The sequence below is a fragment of the Mytilus californianus genome, unplaced genomic scaffold (assembly GCF_021869535.1).
Source record: "Mytilus californianus isolate M0D057914Y unplaced genomic scaffold, xbMytCali1.0.p SCAF_7, whole genome shotgun sequence".
Lineage (NCBI taxonomy): Eukaryota > Metazoa > Mollusca > Bivalvia > Mytilida > Mytilidae > Mytilus > Mytilus californianus.
Window position 1 is genome coordinate 11,548,826 of NW_026262723.1, and position 17,758 is coordinate 11,566,583.

Consider the following 17,758-nt stretch of genomic DNA (forward strand, 5'->3'; position numbering starts at 1 on the left):
ACAAAAAGCAACAAGATGGCGTTAAATCACCCTATCGAAAAACCAAATATTTTAACCATGAACGATTTAGATAAATACCAAGATACTAAAATTACTGCTTTATTTCTGCTAAACGTCACTCTACCATCAGTTAGTCGAAACATTATCTCCTATATCCATAAATGTTAAGAAAAACGCCTACCCTGACACTATCCAATTTTTCCCGTACTTCACCTGCAACTCTCATCCCAGGGTTCCTCAGCAGACATCTATATGTCAAACCAGGTTATGATTGTGAGTCCAGTGGTCTTATGTCCGTATTGCATGCCTATTCGTCCTTTTGTATCTCTTTTGGAAGACACGAAAGACAAAGAAAGCAAGACAAAATTGTGTAAAACACCCTTTTGGCTATTCCAAATACAAAAAGGTTTTTTGGACATTTTATAAATATGTATATATTCATTACTTTACTATGGAGACGCTTACGGTTATAGAAGATGAAATACTAGTACAGATATTATTGAAAAATATGTAAAAATAAGTAAATTGGAACTATCCCTTTATGCTTAGATTGTCCGTTCTCTTTTCAAAAGCTCGTTTTGAAGAGATTTTTTTTTTGTCTCATTATCTATTGCCGTTCCATAAAATTCATCTTTATTTTTTCTGATGGCGTTGTAAAAATCTTCAACGTTGTCTTTATATCTTTAACATCCGGTGGCATAGAAACCTGGAAATTCTTAACAATCTGGAAAAAAACCAAAATGTTGTTTAAATATTAACTGCTTGATTGCTATATAAAAATGAAAATGCGGGGTTTACTTTAAAAAGACAGTCTATCCGACGACATGTCATATCAAACCCCAAATCAAGAGGTATATGTATTCTCGTCAAACATGTCAAAATCAAAATATCGAGTTGTTTTGAAATAAAATGAAACAGAGCTGAAAGATACCAAACTGATATGTCGAAAATATACTGACAATGCATGGCAAAAAAGAACCAAAAGACAAACAACAGTACACTTAACATAACATAGAAAACTAAAGACTGAACAACACGAACCCAATCAACAGTCGGGGTGGTCTCATGTGCTCCGGGAGGGTAAGCGAATCCTGCTCCGAATGTAGCACCCGTCTTGTTGCTCATGTTAGGACAAACCTGGTGATAAGTCTTATTCGGTAAGTTACATTCAGAGAAAAGGCGAACGGGATTGCAGTTACGACAATTATAAAAATATACTCCGTCATCTGTGAAGCAGATATTCCATAATGGTCAACGGCGTCCGTAAAATTTACGAAAACATTATTTCAACTTCCCCACTTGGAACACTTTTTTAATAGCTTCCTTGTGAGCAGCAACCCTTTTTCAAGGAAATCATAATAGGACATGTAAGCCCTGAAATATCGTTTCAACAGGGAGATGTATACTCCATATGCAGGCGCTGCTGGAATGTTTCTACATAGAAAATGGACAGTAGAAACAGACCTATCCTAAGTCAGGAATCTGATCTTCAGTAGTTGTCGTTTGTTGATGTGGTTCATAAATGTTTCTCGTTCTTTATATATATTAGACCGTTGGTTTTCCCGTTTGAATGGTTTTACATTAGTCATTTTTTGGGGAAATTTATAGCTTGCTGTTCGGTGTGAGCCAAGGCTCCGTGTTGAAGACCGTACTTTGACCTATAATGGTTTACTTTTAAAAATTGTGACTTGGATGGAGAGTTGTCTCATTGACACTCATACCACATCTTCTTATATCTATCTAAGAAATGTCATCAATAGCATAATACCCAGATAGCAGACGCATAAATCATGTGCATATGAATGAAGTTTAATGTCCTCGCCAAATAATAGATGCATATGCAAGAAATAAAACATGCTAAATACATGAAATAGTATATGAAACTACACTGTACTGTATAAGACCAACACATTACATTCGTTTCTAAAGACAGTTTTTTAAGCACAAGGTACATTTGTAATAGTTCACACGAGGACATAGAAATTTAACAATACTTAGAATCCTCACCAAGAAACAACCAATTTGGAATGTCAATTCAAATCGTACATAGCAGGTAAGCAGCAAAAGTCAGTATTAAAGTCTTGAACCGGATGTATTACTCACTCGGTCTCCCAATAAACATCCAAAATCAACTCTACTATAGTACAATGAAAACGAAAAATTCTTGCTGCTGACTAATTTACACTTGCGGAAAAGTCATAATTAAGCAATTTCAATATTTTGTAAACGTTGTCAGACAGGTATACGGTGATATATGTTAGGAAGATTGTTGGCACAATTACGATCATACAAAGTTCTTAAAGACCATTCATCAAATATGTGTGCTAATCTTCAAAAAAACAAATGTCAAATGAAACTAGAGGCTCTAAAGAGCTTGTGTCGCTCACCTTGATATACATGCATATTCAACAAAGGACACTCTCCAACATTGTAGACGATAATAGAATTCATAACAAAAATCTCTGTTTTGTTGATCTTGTATTGCCGATCATTTAGTCTGTTTAGTTTCTCTCTATCTTCTTTCGTTTTTGCTCAAAACACAAATGAGGATAAAAAATCCTCATTTAAGGGCAATCGCTCCTATAAAAAGTGGCAGTCAACTAACTATATCGGCAAATTTTGTCTTCTTAGTAGATCTTGCCTTTCTGATAATTTTTTGTGATAAAAATGTCTATTTATCTGCTATAATTTCTATCATATAAGACAAAACGCAAAGAAATTTCTAAACATCGCCATTAAAAGGTCAATAATTCCAATAAGGATTCGTCGGACGAATTCCTTCCTTTGTCTTAATTGCACATCTTGTATTGCTGATAATTTTTGCTTATTTAAGATTCGGTCTATTTGTTATAATATTTTGAATATAATGCAAAAACGCTAAAGATTGGTAAAAAAATCGTCATCAAAGGGCAATAACACTAAAAATGAGTCGACTAACAATTTCAACCGCAAGAGTTATTTGTAGAACTTGTCTTGTTGATAATTTTTGCAATATAAGTTTCTCTCTATCTATTATCGTTTTCATGATAATAGGAATAAATGAAAAAAATGGTAAAATTTGTCATTTAAGGACAATAACTCCTATAAGAAGTCGTGTGGCAGTTTTGACATATATCGACAATTGTTAGAACTCAACATTCTGAACATTTCTGCCCTGTTAGATTTTCTCTATTTAGAACGTTTTCAAAATAATAGACAAAACTTGCATTTTTTCCCTATGTTTTATTTTTAGCCATTGCAGCCATCTTGGTTGGCAGGCGGAGTCATCGGACACATTTTTAAAATTTTATACCCTAATGATGATTGTGGGTAAGTTTTGTTAAATTTGAATTAGCAGTTTCAGAGGAGAAGATTTTTGTACAAGTTAACGACGACGGACGATGGCGGACGACGTCGGACCACGACAGACTACGACGAACAACGGACGCCATGTGATGAGAAAAGCTCTCTTGACCCTATGGGCCAGGTGAGCTAAAAAAGGAAATCATATATGGTATCAATATTATTATTATTATTATTATAACTACTATAATAATTATTATTATTATTATTATTATTATTATTATTATATTGTTTTACTCATTCTCTGTCACATCGATACTATATAAAAAAAAACATCTCAACTTTAAGTAAAAATAACATACATGTTATGTAGCTGTGTGAATATAAATATATTGATTTATTTAAATACCTTTGTAGCTGCAATGAAAATTTCATTTTCAGCAAATCTTTGTCCAATGCAAGCTCTTGGTCCGAATCCAAAAGGTTTGTGCGCAAACGGAAACTCTTTGCTTTTTGCTATCTCGCCAGTTGTTTCTCTTAGCCATCTTTCAGGAAGGAACTCGGTTGGTCGGTTATAAAATCTATCATCCATTGCCATCGATCTATTATTAATTGCAATCATTGTCTAGAAAATATTAAAAGCCATATGAAAAGTGTCATCTCTAATTCCAATAAAGAGGAATTTAATAAAGCGACTCCTAATTAAATTTCAGGTTTTGTTGCCGAAGTTTACCGATCATGACAATCAACAAAGAATCATAGAGCACGTGAAAAATAAGTAAAATGATTATTACAAAATAGCAATGTTTTTTTCTTATTTACTTTTTTTTTCAGTAAAAGGATATCTCATTACGATATTTGATAATCTTGAATACATGTTTACAAAATGAATTAATTAAATAATGGATGCACATTTTGTGTACACACGTTACACATGATTATATTATATTTGGTTGTGTATATGTTATTCTTTTTCTTCTCTTTTTTTTTAATCACATGCACTATTGTGAACTCAAACTTACGTTCTTAGGCATCTGGTATCCTCCGACGACAAGATCAGACTCTAGTATTCGTAATACTCCAAATGATATCGGGAAAATTTTCCTATAGCGATAAGAAATGTACATGTACCAAGACAGGATCATATACATGTATATATTTACCAACACTTTTTGTATTAATAAGTGGAACTACAGGCAAAGCTGGCATAGCTTGCAAAGCGATATTTAAAAAAATCAATTTTTACCTTGTCACATTTAAGCGAATTAAATTATTGGTTATTTACTTGCAGCTTTTATTCAATACCAATTTCTGAAATCTGTTCTTGAAAAGAAACCATTTCTAGTTGTTCAAAGGCTGTTGGCAATAATATATCAGACAATTAGGTACATACATAGATGTATATCAGAACCATATTTTTCAAGGTTGTAATATTCTGTATGTGTCCATCACATTTAATGTTGATGCTTTTATATATAGTAATCAGGATAAGTTGTATAATTGCTAATGAGGCACCTATTGAACTACGATCGAAATCAGGAACCTAGTTATTGATGTTTTTATTTGTATACCATTTTTGTGTAGGTATTGGTTAGTCTCTAAATCCATCCATATCCCATTGTAAATAATCCAGTCGGGTTATTGATTCGTTGTCGTTTTAGTTGCTGCAGCTATCGTTATCAAATACATTGAACAATATTTTACCTTGTCAACTCTTGTGTCGTAACTTTAAAATGAATCATAAAGAGATGTTTTGATAATATATTTAATTAAAATGCATATATGTACTCATTTGATGCACACGCATGTTGATATATTTATGAAGGCGTTCAGGACCTTCGTATACAAATAATAAGTGCCGGTATGAAATCAGGTAGCTTGTATATAGCAAAACAAGAAAAGAGCATGCTGAATTTAAAACACTCAGATGACAACGAAATGAGAAACTAGTATTGGTCTAACAGATGAGTTATATACAAATTGTAAAAAATCAATACCGCTCATTTAAGCTATGTGTACCTTTGTGATTCTTTCAAACACGCTTTTAAATAAGACATCCTTGCTAAATGTTCTTTGGTCAGACGTTGACTGTCTCCTACTACCTGTTGGATTTCATCATATAACTTAGCTTGCTTATCTGGATTAAGCGCTAGTTGAGCTAATAGGAAAACTAATGTATTGGCAGTCTAAAACAAGACAAAAATTGCATCATGTGTATATTGGAAATATTATATTCTCTAACACAGGATATTTGAACTAGTTCCGATAAATTTATATTTTGATGATTTTTGTCTTTAAGGTAGATAGGGTGTCTTCCTCCATCTTGGATTTTGTAATACCTGAAAACAATCGGTCTAGATCTTTAATAGAATGTGCAAATTTTGAGAGTAGTAGGTAATTCATGTGTAAGAATTTCCATTTCAATATAGAAAATGACATGTTTTATCATATTTATGGCTGTGTTTTACAAAAAAACAGAAAACTTTTGTTTGATTCAATTTTTTCCAACTTTGCCACATAAGGGGAGGCAACTCAAATGTAAGGGCAGATAATTCAGATAAAGGCACTTTTACAATAGAATGTGTTAGGAATTTACCTATTTTATTATGTAGCAAGAAAACGGGTCCGGTGACCCCATTTTTTCTTTTTCTTATCTGAAAGCATACTATTAAAGCTATCTTCTCATATTCTTTCTCAAAATTCTATGGTGTAGTTTTCGTTTTATGGCAGAAAATTGGGTTTTCCATGCATAATCTATACAAAATCTGTTAATTTTGAACAACCTGTAGCGTGAAAATAAGCCCCGTGACCCATTCTTTTTATCATTTTTTTTTAAAGAGCATGATATAAACTACGATTTGGCAAATTATTAAAAAATTCTATGGATTATAATTTAGACACCCCATCTACCTTAAAGGCTAACATTCCTTGATTCAATTGTTCATAACCAGTATGCGTGCTTGGGAATAAAATGAAACTATTTTGATTTTTTAAGCCATTTTTTCGTGTAAATACCTATACGCAAAAGGTTGAAATTGTATCGACATTTGTGTTTTACTGTTATATGTTTAATACATATTCACCTTATTCCTTGTTTAATTCGCCCATTAGCCCATTAGACCCCCGTCTACATGTACATGGAATATGGTAATAGTTAATACATCACGATGTATGGCTACTCATACCGAGGGCATCATCATGATATATATACTTACGTAAGAACTGTATTATATTTCAGACACATATATATTGTTTCGGCCGGAGCGTTACTACTGCCAATGGGCAGACAATATATACTAATGAGGATGTCTTCGTAAGTAATTTTATCTTTTTTTTTCGTTGAAGAAACAAAGAATTTTTGTACAAGTTATCTTGAAAAGTTAAAATTTCGAAAGGTATTAACTAATCATTTTACCATAAAATAGAAAACAAGGCACAAAACCACAATAACGACAATGATAAAATGGAATTAAGATCATCTATACATGCTATAGATATATTTGAGGGTAGAAATGCCCTTTACCGTCAGGCGTCAAACGGTCATTTTCGGCTACCGTTAGCGTCAAATTCGTTAAAGTTTTACCGTGATTCGTCAAAATATCCTTATCGTGATTCGTCAGAGATCTCGAATAATTATCGTTACCGTTATTTTTGAAAACAAATAACGTGATTCGTCAAAAAGTCCATTTCTTTATCGTCTAAAAGAAACTGTACATTTTATCGTCATGCACCAAAAATTACCGTTAACGTCATTTGGCAAGAACTTTTACCGTTATTAGTCATTAAGGTACCCCTATTACGACCCTCATATATAGCTTCCCGTTCATAAATTTTGAAATTATACAGAAACTAAGGTTTCAACTCCCTCATGCAAAGTAGGCCTTAGATAGATTTGGCTATTTTTTTTAGGTCCTTTTTGGGTTATAGCTCTTCATAGTTTTCGGTCCTTATACAGCCTTGTCTTTCAAATATTCGGCGTTCCTGATAAAGGTAAATCCAGAAAAGCGCTTCGGACGCATGGAATTTATAACGTGTTGTGTTCATTTTTTTTTTATATAGAGACGAGAAAAAAGCTGATTTACGATGCTCAAACAGGCAACTGAAATAATAGTTTACATTACTATTGACTTAAGACGAGACTTACCGAGTCTATACCTGCACCGAACAAATCACTGACAATACTGCTTATTTGTTCTTCTGATAATCTCCCATCAGCCAATAACGAATACATGAAATTGGGTTCTTTTTCAAGATATTCCTCTAGTTTACCTTCATTTTTAAGCTTTGCTAAAAATGCATTTTGAGATGCTGTTTCGGTAGAAACAACTCTGAAAAATGAGTAAACTAATTATATGAAAACTGTTGAATTAATATCATATACAACTGAAACATTTTCCGTTCATAAATAATTTGAAAACATTCAATTTCAAAGTTTGAAGTCAGTGAAAATTAATTATTGATTGATTACATGTAATTGATGTTTTAACACCACTTTCAGCACTATTGTGCTATTGCATGGCGGTGCGTTTTATAAGTGGAGGCAGCCGGAGAGCCCTGACAATCCTAGTCAATTAAGATTGGAGTGAAGCGCACCTGCACTCAATCTCAGTGTTGACAGGCTAGTTATATAGTAGTTCGACTATTCAGATCACTCGGCCGCCTAGGTCTCCTTGGTGAGTGAAACAAATGAATATGCATTCGCAAGTATACAATGCATATGGTACGAAATTCCAAGGCAGAACGTTTTCGAAATTCATGAAGTCAATTTGCAACCTGCTTCTGCATTCTTTAGAAAACGCCTTTAACAAAGTCTATAAATAAATTACAAAAATAGTTTTACCTCAATTTAATTTCTATGGCATTCTTTTCCTAGTCAACCATGTTAAATAAATTACAAGATATCGGACATAAAATTAAATTAAGGCGATATTAGTTTATCGATTTTCAAGTTTCGTAAATCGATTAAGAAAAGAAAACTCAAGGTAACAAACATAAGTAATTCAATAATTTTGATTTTTATAGCTCTTTAAAGACTGATTAGAAATTTGTTAAGTCATTTCAGTCTTCAAGGTCATTTTCAGACTCATCCATTGCGGGCATTGACAATTCAGTACTATTCAGAGAATTCGCTTGTAGACAATTGTGTTATGTTCATTCTGTGTTCAAACTGTTAAGTAAGTGTTTAATTTACCTTATTAAAAGCAACAACTTTCTGAATTGAAACATTAGTGAACAGTTTAAATAGATAACTCTATTGTATTTGAAGCTTTGTGGACGTCTATCGGTAATTTTCTGTCGCAAATTTCGTTTACCTGGCGAATCATTAAATTTTAGTCATTATTTCAGTGTACCATTTTCATTAAACGAAAATTCCACGAAATGATGTTATCTTCATTGGCGCCAAAAACAAGGTTACGTAATAGGTATGCTTCAGGCATCAAACGTAAACACCGGTCGCTTTCTGGCTTCTTGACCGCTTCAGAATGTAATAAAATATTATAAAAAGAAGATTTCTAGGTGCAAAGTCTGAATTCTGCTTCATAACAGAATACAAAATAGTCGACCAGTAGTTGTGCACTATAAGAACGCATTTGCATACTGCCTTTCTGCAAACTGCTCAATACCATCCCATCAACCTCAACAAATACGTTGTCGATAGCAGAAAAAAATATATCAACAAAGAATGTGCCTTATAAAACTTACTCCATAAATTTTCTGCCTTCCTGTTCAAATCGTTTATAAAATGGTGTTTTGAAGTACAAGTACATTTTTACCGGCATGAAAAAGGACTTTTGCAACATGTCAAATATATTTCTCATTGCCACTGCTACTTCTGCTGGACTATCTGTGCCTTCATCTAAACATCCAAGTCGTTTGTTGAAACACAACATACCAACACCTGAAAAATGATTAGACAAACTTCAATGAAGTCATCCGATATATTTTTGTTTGGTTTGAAAACCTATAAATTATACTGTTGATTCATTAGTATTCGTTGAATACCAATAGACCACTTTCGAGTTATGTCCTTCACCGGAAAAATCGTCAATTATGCGCGCCTTTATGATGTCATTTAACAGAAAAAGGGGATCGCCTGTATCTCTGCACTATTAACGTTCATCAAGCGTCTTATTGGTCTTCATTGTGCAGGATAAACTAGAAATAATGTTTGTTCCGTAGGTACTTAATCACATTTCCCTAATGACAGCAGTGCTGATTGTCAATTATAAGAATTTAATTTGCAGAATAATTTGTGCAATATAGCGTCATATTTTTCTAACCACTGGCTCAACATGGGAACGGAAGTGACGATGCCCCTAAATACACGAATGATGTTCTCTGAAACCAAAGTTTTTGACGGAAATGAATCGAACTCGAAAGTTGTCGATTTTCATGGGATTTGTGGGTATGGGTGAACCACAAACATCAAGTGTACAACGAATTACAAATGTTCTTAAGGCTTTTATACAGACATTGGCAAAACCATGAAATCAAACAACCACGAACGTGGAAGTTTTCCTAATTCCACGAAAATTGGTATCCACGAAAATAAATGAATCCACAGTACACGATATAGAATTAATCCTTTCAAATATTCAAACGAGTACAAAGTTCAGTGAAATGCATTTGTGTGTAGATATTTCAACATTTGTGCGCATCTCTTTTTTAGATTTCTTAGTGGAGGTCATTTGACTGGCAAACGCATCTTAATTCTATAAGTAAAACTAAGACTTAGTATAATTAAGTGTAATTATATCAAAATATTTTCATGTTTTATAGTACACAATAGCGCCTTAAACCATTATTAGATATTTACGTATCCAATAGGTTATCAATAACCATGTCGATTTTAAGAGCTCTTGTATGATCTGGACAAAGGGACATGTTTGTGCACTGATTAAATTATTATAAACGTCAATGTGCGAAAATAAACCAAAAACACATGTAGGTCTTAACGAAATATCATTGATCATGACGTTGAATAATTAAATATTGAATATTTTTGTTTGTTTTTAAAGTGACAAATTGCTGGACAATGAGACATCATCATCAAATTTTGCTGATAAATAAATATTTTAATCATTTAAGTAGGTGATTCGCTGACCCCGATCATTTGTCTAATTGGAGAGTTTTTATTGGGGTAGTGTTGTTCAATCTTAATCTTGTATGTAATGATTTGTTGATTTATTTTGCTTTATGACTTCGAGTTTGGAACTATTCATTGGTATCTACTGGTACTTTTTGTAATAAATGCTATTAAACATTACTGTACAGCCTACTGCTTTGTATAGAATTTGCACATCGTGTCGAGCGATAGAGTGTTATTATAATTTAAATATTGGTAATTATTCATTCCCTGAGACAGTTTTAAACATTTGTAAAAATAAGCTGATGTGTTACGCGGCGGTTTTATTGCTATAAATGTGTACTGTAAATTTGTACTTTTTCTGCTTTTCTTTTAATTTTTTATTGGAACAACACTGATGAGAATTGTGAAGGTGAAACGAGCGTCTTATGTATAAAGTTATAAGTCTGGTATCTTTGATTATTTTTTTTTTTTAGTGGAAGCCTTTGCTTTTTTCATCATGAAATTCTCAGTTTATTAATAATCAAGATAGTTTTCTTATTGCTTGCAGAGTTGACATTTACTGCTGTTGATAACCAAAAGACTGATGAAATATCCGTTTCATATCTTATTTTACAGTGGAGTTAGTCGCTAGTTTTTCATCAGATTTTTTTCAAATTTATATATAGTCATTGGTTTTTTTTCTTTTTAGTTTATTTAAATTGCTTACTTTCAGTTGTGTAATTATTCAATTCCCATAACAGGTCATCTACTTGTTTTTTCTTCTTTAAGTTGTCAACAAAGTCATTTGTAACTTTTTCAATCAAAGGGACATAACTTGCTACAACAGCTGGTCGTAACATTTTCTCCTGTGTCGGTTTTCTCAGATCCGCCCATTCTTTTCCATTTCTGTGTATCATATTCGAATTGTGTGATTGCTGATTAAACGCGTTAATGCAATAGGCTACACATAATACATTTTAGAATTAATTTGTTTTGCTCTGCATGAAAAAAAAATCTATTTTATAGACGTTGGTACAATAAAAATATCATAAACAAAATTTTAAGCAATATAATCAAAATATATAAGAATCAATTTCATAACAGTGTGGACGAGACCATTCGTTGGCGCGCTCAATTCTCTAATTGACTGGATAAGATTAGGTAACCGTTTGTCTGTTACGCCTACTTAAAACGTTGTTTTTACAAGGGACATTTAAACGTACGGGGTCACCAAAGGTTTCTCAACGCCCGAAAACAAGAAAATCGAAAATTCTACAGGGGTATTGATTAGCATTGAATATTTTGACATTCTTCATCGACGATCGATAGTCAAATTATTTATCATACCGCACGTTCTTCAAGCATTAAACAAAAATTTCACTAGTTTCAAAAGTAGAAATGAATGTGTAAGCAATAACCTTTTTCGGACTTAAAAGCGATTTAACAATTGTCGCTTTCTAAAATTTGTACTGGTTCTTCGTATCTTTTAACTTTTATCTTGTCTAAATGTTTTCATTTTTAAACCAACAATGCATGATAACTTTAAATCGTGGTGTAACAAAAAAAAAAATGAAAAAAACTCTATTTTCGTACGGTCTTTTTCGTACTTGCAAAAATATAGGACTGTTAAAAGCTATATGTATTTGGACCTAGCTTAAAACAATTTTCATTTACTTTATGAAATAGTTATCTTTAAAATTAGTTCGTTTCTTATGAACATACAGGAACAATATTTTTTAATCTCAGTGTCGTATTTCTTTTTATCCCTAATTCTTAATTGATTTGAATTAGTTTTTTTTCGTCTTTTTTCCTGAATGATTAAGGACCTCTTAAAAAGTATGCATCTCTCCGAAACATAAATGCATTTACCCAGGACGGGTACAAGTATCATTCATTGGCATGCTAACGTTCCCGCTAATATAATTGTTGGCTTGCATTATAAGAAATATTTATTGACTGAGAGAATTGACCAATCCATTGAATGGGTTGCAATGCATGATGGACTACTACGTATTTTACCGAGAACACGCGTGTTTTTCACTGACCTACAACTCACTTTTTCTTCTTTTGTATCTACGTTCAATAAAGCAGAAGTTGTATGCTCAGATTAGAGTAACAAACTGGGCAATTGACCGACCAGTCCACTGAATGAGTTGCAATGCATGACGGACTACTGTGTGTTTACAATTTTTTATAACTGCATGACATACAACATATATTTTAACACACTGCCGAAAAAAGAATTCATCTTTATACCTGTTCTTCATTTGTGTTCACATAGATATAAGAAGATGTGGTATGAGTGCCAATGAGACAACTCTCCATCCAAGTCAAAATTTATAAAAGTAAACCATTATAGGTCACAGTACGGTCTTCAACACGGAGCCTTGGCTCACACCGAACAGTAAGCTATAAAGGGCACCAAAAAATTACTAGTGTAAAACCATTCAAACGGGAAAACCAACGGTCTAATCTATATAACACTTATGAACCACATCAACAAACGACAACTACTGAACATCAGATTCCTGACTTAGGACAGGTGCAAACAAATGCAGCGGGTTTAAACGTTTTAATGGTACCAAACCTCCACCCTTTTTCTGAAACAATAGTGTAACATCACAACATAGAAAGAAACACTATAAAATATCAACTGAAATAGCTTAACTCAATCAAAGGACATATTAACACCATTGAACATACACTGAACAAATAAATTTGACCTATGACACAATGTAAATACAAAATAAATAAACTCAGGGAAGAATAATAAAAGTAACATGTTATATCGGTAAGAAATGTTAAACAATTAAAGAAAAACAATATGCTCGAACAAAAATATCAGCCATTTGCAATAACTTTAAACACAGGTAAATGAAAATAATTTTGTTGTTAGGTATACGTGTACAGTACCAATAGAGAAAGGAAATATTTTTACAAAATAAATAATTTTGATGTTCATAGTACGAAGTGAAATTTTTTTAGTTATACCAAACACGTATCAAAGCTGGTATATAGACCAGATATAACCCTGAATAACATTAAATAACAAAAAAGCAATACAATTAGTATCAACAGGTCAAATAAACAAGAAAGTACGATTTGAGAGTACTCGCAGTTACTGACAGCTAGTTAAAAGCCAGAACAATTAATAATAAAAAATCATGCATCAGAGACTAAAATCAACTAAAACACATCCCAGGGATTTAGTATTTTAACGTCATGGACAGTCAAAGAAGACATGACTAGTGCAATGCCAAAAATAAATGTATCGACAGACAGTAGGATAGTTAGGAGTTTAACCTCTTTATAGATCTAAACGAACGTGGGTGTGTCTTTATACATCCCGCTTGAAAAAAATACAAATTTAGTTATGTTTTAATTTGCTGATGACAAAATCGATATTAGTGCCAATGTAAACTATATTCAAAGATCTAATTACAACATTGGTAAGATAACCTTTACTAATAAGTTTGTTTAAAGGTTCGATGAGTTTACACGGATCACATAATAATTTCCGCGCTTTAAGTACAATATTACCGTAAAATTTAGGATGGCTCAAAATAAAAATGTGTTACATTTGATATATTTTTCTATAATTTAATGATATTTATAGCTCTGCACATTTATTGTTATTTCAAGTGAAACTGTTGGGTGTGACGATAAAAAAAAATTCCTTTTAAATTTTGCAGAAAGAATGTTTAATTTTATGTATCGAAATGTGAAACAAGCGATGACTTAAATCCCCACTGGAAGGCCTCTGACGGACCGAGTGGGCGTAAAATCATTGTTATCGATAGCCGATGACAAACAAGTTAAAGGTAAATGATTCGGTATTAATCATTACGGTTGTCCCACACTGTTATGGGACTACCTCTATATGTGTTTTGTATGTAACAGTACACTGTATTTTGTATCGTTGGTTAGTCTTGTTAGTTTGCTTTTTGTTTGTCCATATCTTCTTTCTTCGTGTTCTTATTGTGTAGAGAAACCATTTTGTTAAATTTTCAAAATAACTAATTAAAAATGCCTGTACCAAGTCAGGAATATAACTGTTGGTATCCATTCGTTTGGTGTGTTTGAGTTTTTGATTTTGCCATTTGATTAGGGACTTTCCGATTTGAATTTTCCTCGGAGTTCGGTATTTTTGTCATTTTACTTTTTACTCACAATAAAATTAGTCCTTTGTTGACTTTTTCTCTTTCAGCCAAGGTTTCACTCAGATCAAATGATATTCTCTTGTGTAATTCATAGTGTGCTTGTAATATTGTTTTTGCATCATCCGGGTGGTTTATGTAGACCATATAATCTTTTCCAAACTTCATTTTGAATATGTCTCCATATTTTTTCCTCAAATCAGTTAAAAGGTCGTTGATTTCATTTGCTGAATACTTTGCTGAACATATGAAATACAAACAGTATAAAACTAAATACAGCAGCAACAGTAATGAAATCAAATCTAACAAAAATCAGATACACTTGCCTTCCACTGAATAAAATTCTGACAAAGGTAAAGCAACCCATTGCAAATAAAACTAGATATTAGCAATATGAGCCTCGAGCAACACTAAGTTACTAAAATATATTATAATATGAGCCTCGAGCAACACCAAGTTACTAAAATATTAGCAATATGAGCCTCGAGCAACACCGAGTTACTAAACTATTAGCAATATGAGCCTCAAGCAACACCGAGTTACTAATATATTAGCAATATGAGCCTCGAGCAACACCGAGTTTCTAAAATATTAGCAATATTAGCCTCGAGCAACACCGAGTTACTAAACTATTAGCAATATGAGCCTCGAGCAACACCGAGTTACTAAACTATTAGCAATATGAGCCTCGAGCAACACCGAGTTACTAAAATATTAGCAATATGAGCCTCGAGCAACACTGAGTTACTAAAATATTAGCAATATGAGCCTCGAGCAACACTGAGTTACTAAAATATTAGCAATATGAGCCTCGAGCAACACTGAGTTACTAATATATTAGCAATATGGAGCCTCGAGCAACACTGAGTTACTTAAATATTAGCAATATGAGCCTCGAGCAACACTTAAGAGGGCATTTGTTATCGATATGTGCATCTGGTGTAGAAAAATTGGTACCGTGAATTAATAACTTTTAGTCTACATGGTTGCTGTTTTGTATAAGTAAAGATTTGACTATAGTCGTTTGAAATGATAAAATTGCTTTAAATTGTTGAACAATCATAATTCAAATTAAATGAACTTTTAAGTAAACTTCAATTTTATACCTTTCTTTTTTTTTAGTGTTCTTTTGGGTGCATTTTGTCATCCACTGATCGAGACTTATTCAAGAAAATGGTTGTGAGAAAACTAACAACTATTTTTCCCTCCATATAGTCGTGTGTTTAGGACCTCACCAATGCCTTGCTTGTGCCATCTTGAAAAGGTTTGCTATTTTCAAGGTTTGTTTTTGAGTTTTGTTTTTCCAATATTTTTTTTTATTATTATTCTTAACTGATTTAGATTTTATACGATTTAGAGTTTGGCATATTCAAAATATTGACGAAAAACTTATTTTTTACTATACATGCTTGAATATATTTTCAAAACATTTCATTATACCCTCTTATTACCTTCCAAATATACATGTACAAAGATATTAACTTACTGAAAGGTTTAAAATGTAGAGCAGCTCCAATGTATGGAACACTATACAGTCCTTTTGGTCCAGGTACTGCGCTGAACGGTTTGATCTCGCTTGGTAATGACGGGTCATTTCTAACAACAGTTGATGTTGAAGCTGTGTGACTTGACCAGGTATTAATAACCTTTACTTCTTTGTTTATCAAACCCGGATATGGTCTGCACAACCGAACCAAATGCATTGCTGTAAAATAATTTCACGTATATATTAGGGTAGATAAGAAAGTATATAACAAAATACCCAACTCAAATGATTTTGTCATTTTTTTTATGGACTTCCCCTTTTTGAATTTACCTTGGAGATCGGTCTTTTTGTTATACTAAGGAATTATTTCATTCAAGCCATAGATTTTTTGGAAATTTTTACATTGCCATAATTAAGTATGCCGTTTAATTCGAATTTTATCTCCTGCGTTATTGATGGATGAAGTTAACAAAAGTAACGGTCCAGGCCTTGTGAAAATGATCACATATCTTTGGCTTGAATGAGTTATTTCGATTCTAATAGGACAAATACGGTATTTTGAAAAATTGAAGCAAAGGTAAGATTGCCGTTTGTATGGCTGTTCGATTTTACCTCCTGTAAGATAAAAGCTACAAATTTCAAATAAATATAAGGCTCGCATGAATTATTTCGTAAGTAACCGCTAGAAAAAAAGGTGTTTAATCAATAAAATTCTTAACCCAAATATTATTTTTCGTTAGCTTCTACATGTATTTACTGGCAAATCCACAGTTGACATGTCGTAACTATGTAGTGAGCCGCAATAGGTTCACTTGCTGAAATCCATGAATGTGTGAATGATTCAATAAAATAGAAAATAAACACCTCCCTCAATACTGAATTTTAATGCGATATTATTCGTATTTTAGAGCGTACACGTACCGGAATAATCTTCAACTTGAGAGTTATCATTCGAATGACGTCATGTTTTGACATGACGTTCATGCGCCAAGATCATTCTTTTTTTTTTATTTTATTTTATTTTTATTTTATACATTTTTTAAGATCTTATGCATTAATTCTTTTTGTTATGCATTAGAATAGGAATAATGGTTCTGTAGTTTCTTTTTCAATTTCAATTTGAGCACAATGAAATTTACATAGTGTTTGTGTTATGAAAGGATTTATGACGCTATTAGAAATAATTAGAAATTGAAATAAAATAGATCTTAGTAAAACAAAATAAATATATTTCTAGTTTATTAAGATAAGTAAAAGTAAAAAGAGAATATAAATGCCAGATAATTCGTTGATACAGGAAAATACAATAAATTGAAAAAATACATGGTTTGTAAGACTAACAAGCATTCTCTGGGGGTACAGGATAACCATAAAATAGTAATAAATTCAAGAACCTTATTAAACAAGTTATTTAGCACACGTACAGAGGGTTATTAGGTTGCCTGCTGGACAGTTGATTTTGAGAATTGCTATAAAATCCAAGGTTAAAACCATATTCACAGAATTGTAGATAAGCTTCAGCATCATGAATATTCAGTAATACATTAAGGCACACAATAATGTTATTAATAACCAATCAAAAAGCTGAGATAAGAAGATTGATGTATACAAGATAATAATTAAAATTTAACAAAATCTTAATTATCCTTTATTATAAAGATCAGAAATTGAAATTATTTCCGAATATTATTCTATTTAATTTTAGAAACAATAATCCTGATGCTTTTCAAAAACAAATAAATGCATTTTGCATATTTTGAAGCA

The 17,758-nt window shown here is 32.3% G+C and overlaps 1 protein-coding gene across 1 annotated transcript; it reads right to left on the reverse strand.

Moving 5' to 3' along the window:
- Positions 1-413: 413 nt before the first annotated feature.
- On the reverse strand, positions 414-16,245 carry LOC127708341 (1,25-dihydroxyvitamin D(3) 24-hydroxylase, mitochondrial-like). The gene is made up of 9 exons (XM_052213196.1): positions 15,995-16,245; positions 14,522-14,747; positions 11,079-11,257; positions 8,986-9,181; positions 7,427-7,610; positions 5,302-5,468; positions 4,305-4,386; positions 3,692-3,907; positions 414-724 (listed from the first exon to the last, which is right to left on the reverse strand). The coding sequence occupies exons 1-9, from the start codon at positions 16,209-16,211 to the stop codon at positions 608-610; spliced, it is 1,584 nt and encodes a 527-aa protein (XP_052069156.1). The 5' UTR covers positions 16,212-16,245; the 3' UTR covers positions 414-607.
- Positions 16,246-17,758: the final 1,513 nt, after the last annotated feature.